Source organism: Sinocyclocheilus grahami, unplaced genomic scaffold (genome assembly GCF_001515645.1).
Source record: "Sinocyclocheilus grahami isolate Dianchi unplaced genomic scaffold, SAMN03320097.WGS_v1.1 scaffold1072.1, whole genome shotgun sequence".
In the NCBI taxonomy this organism is placed as follows: Eukaryota; Metazoa; Chordata; class Actinopteri; order Cypriniformes; family Cyprinidae; genus Sinocyclocheilus; species Sinocyclocheilus grahami.
In genome coordinates, this window is record NW_015506251.1 from 191,048 (window position 1) to 197,328 (window position 6,281).

Here is a 6,281-nt window from a genome sequence, read left to right on the forward strand (position 1 = left end):
TGTCTTGATATTTATTTTGAAAGCTGAAGCTGGCGATTATGGTAAGGGGCATTACTTTATTGGACTTCTTTTGGACTATTGAAAAATAACACCCATTCGCTCCCATTATAAAGCTTGGAAGAGCCAGGACGTTTTTTAATATAACTCCGATTGGATTCATCTGAAAGAAGAAAGTCACGCACACCTAGAATAGCTTGAGGGTGAGTAAATCATGGGGTAATGTTCATTTTTTGATGAACTGTCCCTTTAAGCGATCTTTAACAGACATCTTGCAGACGTACCCGTGCTATCTGGGACACGTTTTTCCAGTAACGTTAATGTTTGTTCAAAGTTATCTGGTCTTTAATAATGTTCTCAAAACGTTATTTTCTGAAACATTTTAGTAAGTTTTTTTAAATGTTACTTCTTGTTTCAGAACGTTCAGAGAACATTCGAAAGTAACGTTTCCATAATGTTTGCAAAATGATGGAATGTTCACTTAATGTTCGTATAACCAAGAAAGCTGGTTTTAAATCCTTTTTTAAAGAACAGGATGTTTTTGAACTTCATTATTTGCGTGGGCTGGCATACAGCTGGTCTCACAGCAGTGGAGTGACTCATGACTGATGAGTTCTCATATGTTTTCTGTATTATTTGTGGTTTCCAGCATCAGTGTTTGAGCAGGGAGTGCGCATGCGCGTGTTCTTCAGCATCTGGAGGAAACATGCGAGCATTGACATGCGTGACCGTCCTGAGAGGACCCGCCGCACAGCCGTGACCCGGTCCGGTCCGGTTCGGAGGATGTCCGGGAGAGGAGGCGTCAATAAAGTTCAGGTCAAGCGACGGATCAGGTGCATCGTGGAGGATCTCGAGAACATCGTAGGAGACCTGAAGGATGTGGCGAAGGAACTCAAAGAGGTGCGTGAGACTGGCGTGACGATGATGATGATGATGATGAAGATGAGGTGCGTGAGGTCTGATGCGCTCATCTGATGTTCGTGTCAGGCCTCGTGTAAACATGTACTGTCTCTGCTGCTCGTGTGATTGACAGCTGTCATTCATTCATTCATTCATCCAGAGTACACTGGGTCCGTCAGATATGACTAATAAGAGAAATCAGACGTCACAATAAAGCAGCAATATTCTTCTGTTGTATATTAAACGTTTGCGGTCTGAAACAAGTGATTTCTACAGTATATGAGTCAGGAGGCGTTTTAGGATGATCACAGATATTGTTCCAAAGCAGCTTTACAGAAAACCATGATGTTCATTTTTATTTTACTCTCATAGAATTTGTTACCATTGCCATGCATTATACGACTGACAGACTGCAACAGTTAAAGTTAAAAATCATCATCTGTGTTCTACTGAAGACACAAAGTCACCTACATCTCGGATGCCCTGCAGGGGGTGAGCAGATAAACATCACATTTTCATTTTTGGGTGAACTATCCCTTTAATGTCTTCATGCCTTATACTAGTTGCATTTATCAGATTACAACTGTACGATACATTATGCGACGATATAAACAATCACGCAGTCAATATATCGCTTTAGGAGAGAGAAACTGACGGAAATATGTTCTAAGAACATTTGGCTAGCGTTCCCATTAAGTTATAACAACGTTATTTCTGAATGTTCCCTGATAGCACACGTGCATCTCAGAGACGTCTGTTTGACGTCGCATTTACATCTCAGAGACGTCTATAGGACGTTTCCTATCAGATGTCAAATAGACGTTTACAAGATGTCTTTAAGATGTTCATGATTTAGAATGAATGTAAAACTGATGTCTGAAAGACGTCTATCACAGCAGATGCTTTCCAGATGAAGCGATCTTTAGCAGACATCTTGCAGACGTACGTGTGCTATCATTTGATCATTTTGCAAACGTTACTTTCGAATGTTCTCACAATGTTCTAAATGTTGCTACTTGTTTCAGAACATTCAAAAGTAGCGTTCCCATAATGTTTGCAAAATGATAACCTGAAATGTTCCCTTAACGTTCGTATAACCAAAAAAAACGTTTATAAAACAATTAAAAAATTGTACGTTTGAACATTCAGAAATAGTGGTTAATGAGAACATTAGCAGAACATATTATTAGCTGGGAATATACTTATAGTAGTTGTAGATTGGAGTTATTAATTAGGATTGAGGCTTCATAAGTGTACAGTATCTGTTCATGATGATGCTGCAATATTTATGGAAACATGTACAGATGAATTCTGTGTAAATTTATTATGGAGTTGCTCATTTTCTGTTCTGTAAGTCAGTTTGGATCAATTGAATCCACATGCAGCTTTGTGATGAACATCAGAGGTCATTCATGACTTATGCCTGATCATTCAGATATTGATTTGATATTGCAGTTACATAACGACTCGTGTCTCTCGAGCACCTCGTTTCTTTTGCACGCTCATCTGATGTTGCACGTTGCGCCCGTCTCACGCTTGACTCTCGCTGCGGTTCTCAGGTGGTTGAGGAGATCGACTGCCTGACGTCTGATCTCCGTCTGGAGGAGGATCTGACGGAGAGCTCTAAGATGGACACGCTCAACAGCAGCTCCAGCAGCACCACCACGGCCTCCAGCGTCAAGATCTACCCCGAGGAGACGCTCTTCAGACCTCCAGCCGTCCTCACCGTCCTGAAGAGACCCGCTCCGTCCAGAGCCGAGGAGATCACAGCCAACGGAGCGCCGGGCACAGACTCTCTCTGTCACACCACGAAAAGCCTGTCTGAGAAAGACCACGCGAGCCGCTGTCCTCAGACCTCGAGGGAGCGCGTGCGCTTCAGTGAGAAGGTGCAGTATCACGGCTACTGCTCGGACTGTGACCCGCGGTACGACATGAACAGCACGGATCTGCACTTACTCGCCAAACCCAGCCCCGTCCATCAGTGCTCCAATCCAGCGCACGCTTTCCCCTCGCAGAAACCACAGAAGACCATTTTACGCAAGTCCACCAGCACCACCGTTTGACGCAGACCGAGGCTAAACGAACTTGTATTTTTGTTTGGAGAGACGCTGTGAGAAAGACAGAAGCGGAGGTGTTGAACGGTAAGAGCAGCAGCCGTTTATCAGGCCTTTCCTTCATCATTAAAAGGAATATGTGTTCATCCGAGATCAGGATGAGTGTGTTTCTTCATCAGGTTTGGAGAAATGTAGCATTGCATCAGTGTCTCTGCAGTGAATGGGTGCCGTCAGAATGAGAGTCCAAACAGCTGATAAAAACATCACAATAATCCACAGCACTCCAGTCCATCAGTTAACATCTGGAGAAGACAAAAACTGAAACTAATCCAGCATTAAGATGTTTTTAACTAAGCTGTTTAAACGCTGCTTGATCTGTGCAGATTTCTCTCCTGATTCACACCAGAACACTTTTCATTGGAGGAAGCGTTATTATGGATTATGAACCAAAGGCCCGGTTCTTAACTCAAAGGGTTATTTACATTAAGTGCAATTAGCTATAGATAGTTAAAATAGCAGGATATTCTGCTAATTACTTATTGCAAATAGTGTCAATGGATGCCACCTTATTGGGACAAAAGCACTCCCTACACCTAACCCTACCCGATACTTTATTTTCAACTTTTTGATTATTTCCTTCATTTTTATTAAAAATAAATGCTTTTCTGATGTGATTTGAAATTTGAAAAGGGAGGAAAAAAAGTTCGCCAAAAAATGGCAGATTCGAACCCTGGTCGATCGCGTCAAAAGAAGTACGACACGCTTTATCATCTACGCCAGGGGTGAGGAACTCCGGTCCTGGAGTGCCGCAGCCCTGCAGAGTTCAGCTCCAACCCTAATTAAAACTCACATGCCTGTAGCTTCCTAGTAACTATTTAGACCTTGATTAGCTTGTTCAGGTGTGTTTGATTAGGGTTGAAGCAAAACTCTGCTGGGCTGCGGCTCTCCAGGACCGATGTTCACCACTCCTGATCTACGCCACTGAATCTGACGATTAATGACCGTCTTTTGTAACGTAACGATCCCAATCACACGTTGGGGGAGGAGTTAGTGTAAATAGCCTCTGCCAACAAGACGGGCTATTTGCACTTAAAGGGATAGTTCACACAAAAATGAAAATGTGATGTTTATCTGCTCACCCCCTGCAGGGCATCCGAGATGTAGGTGACTTTGTGTCTTCAGTAGAACACAGATGATGATTTTTAACTTTAACCGTTGCAGTCTGTCAGTCGTATAATGCATGGCAATGGTAACAAAATCTATGAGAGTAAAAAAAAACATGCACAGACAAATCCAAATTAAACCCTGCGGCTCGTGACGACACATTGATGTCCTAACACACGAAACGATCGGTTTGTGCCAGAAACCCAACAGTATTTATATTATATTTTACCTCTAATACACCACTATGTCCAGCTGCTTTGGGCGCGCGCACGGCATCCGGTGCGTGAGGTGTGTACGCGGCTACGCGCTCTGGCGTAGTTTAGGTTAACGGGTGTGTTGATATCCAGCCGAAGAGCAATCCAGCATAACTTCAGGCGAGCAGGCTCAGAAGATGGGAATACGTGGAAAGTCGCCACTCCTGAATGAGTTCGCGTGAGAGAACGTAATCTTTTAGTTTTAAGTCGGTTTGAACAATCCGGATAAGCGCAAGTAAGTACCATTTTGATTAGCCGTCGTACCTACAATGACTGTGCACTGTGTAAACAATGAGTGACGTATACGCGCGAGAGATCACTTCCGGCGCTCGCGTAAACTACGCCAGAGCGCGTACACACCTCACGCACCGGATGCCGTGCGCGCGCTCAAAGACAGCTGGACATAGTGGTGTATTAGAGGTAAAATATGATATAAATACTGTTGGGTTTCTCGCACAAACCGATCGTTTCGTGTGTTAGGACATCAATGTGTCGTCACGAGCCGCAGGGTTTAATTTGGATTTGTCTGTGCATGTTTTTTTTTACTCTCATAGATTTTGTTACCATTGCCATGCATTATACGACTGACAGACTGCAACAGTCGCAGTACTTTCAAACTGGTAAAATTTTATGGGGCTAATCAACGTAAATAATGATTTAATAGTTATAAAATAATTATTTCTGCCATAATTATTCTAAAGCACTATTTCACAGAAATAGTGTTTAAAGAATAATGTTAAAGTGTACAAAATATTGGTAATTCTGACCTTGCACCGATAGTTTTGATTAGAATACATCACATCCGGTCGGGCGGTGGCATACGGTCTAGCCGCAGTGTCCGTGACGTCACCCCTAGCTTTCTGAAGAGCGTTTGTCAAGCCTTAAAGAAGTTAATTACTTTAAATAAAAAGCATTTAATTAAATAAAATATACATTTTATTTCGGCTAGTTTCCAAAGCAACACAATAAAAAAACATAAATAAAACAATAAAAAATGAATTGCTTTAAATCAAAAACATTTCCTGAAATAAAATATACATTCCCTTTTTCAGCTAGTTTCCAAGGCAACATCCCTCATATTTGTAAATAACTAAAACTTCATAAATAAATAAAAAACTATATATACATATTAAAAAAAAATAAATAAATAAAAAGCAACAAAATTATTACAATTTTAACAAAACAAAAAAAAAGAAAGTAGATTCTAATTCAAAACATGATGATGAGCAGACCTCAGGAAAGACATCAGCGTCTGTGAACACGAGACGCTGTTATGTTTTCAGAGATGCTCATCTGCAGATCTGTAGGAGGACAGAAATCAATATTCTCATGAGCGTCTCCTACACAGCAGCATCTCATTCACATCCACAGCGTCTCTCTCGTTTCCCCGCAGGTCTCTCAACCTCCCATCATCTTCACCTCCTCACGCCAGTGCTCGCGGTTCCTGACGGAAAGACCCAGAGAAGCTCGGGATCCTGATGGAAATCACATCGGTGTTCTTCACAGCGAGCGAGCGTTTGATAACGTCACCCTTCAAAGAAGAGAGAACCAAAAACTACTGCTAATCCTCCACAACAGAGTAATGCAGACCCCGACTCCATCCAACGCTGCCAGAGAGGCAGACGTTTCTAAAGACCTTCCGTGTTTTTGTAAAGAAAGCCTTCAAATACAAGAAGCATATTTTTGATATTTTCTAAGATGATTTTAAAGATGTCACACAGTATATGACGGAAAATGTATTTATGTACTGATTAAAAACATGAAGTCATCTGCATCTGAACATGTCTTTAATAAATCACAGATGAGAGTGAATGATGGAGCCGGACACAAGAGGGCGACCTGCGCGCATTAGTAGAGTTTAACCTGACCTCAGTCAACCATCTCTAGTACTAGTGCTAAAAGCCTTAAAGCT

The 6,281-nt window shown here is 41.9% G+C and overlaps 1 protein-coding gene across 1 annotated transcript; it reads left to right on the plus strand.

Annotated features, from left to right (window-relative positions):
* The first annotated feature begins 693 nt into the window (after positions 1-693).
* Positions 694-5,996, plus strand: LOC107566392 (protein Largen). The gene is made up of 3 exons (XM_016251836.1): positions 694-897; positions 2,457-3,038; positions 5,763-5,996. Exons 1-2 carry the CDS (start codon positions 718-720, stop codon positions 2,958-2,960), a joined length of 684 nt encoding a protein of 227 aa, XP_016107322.1. The 5' UTR covers positions 694-717; the 3' UTR covers positions 2,961-3,038; positions 5,763-5,996.
* The last annotated feature ends 285 nt before the right edge of the window (positions 5,997-6,281 follow it).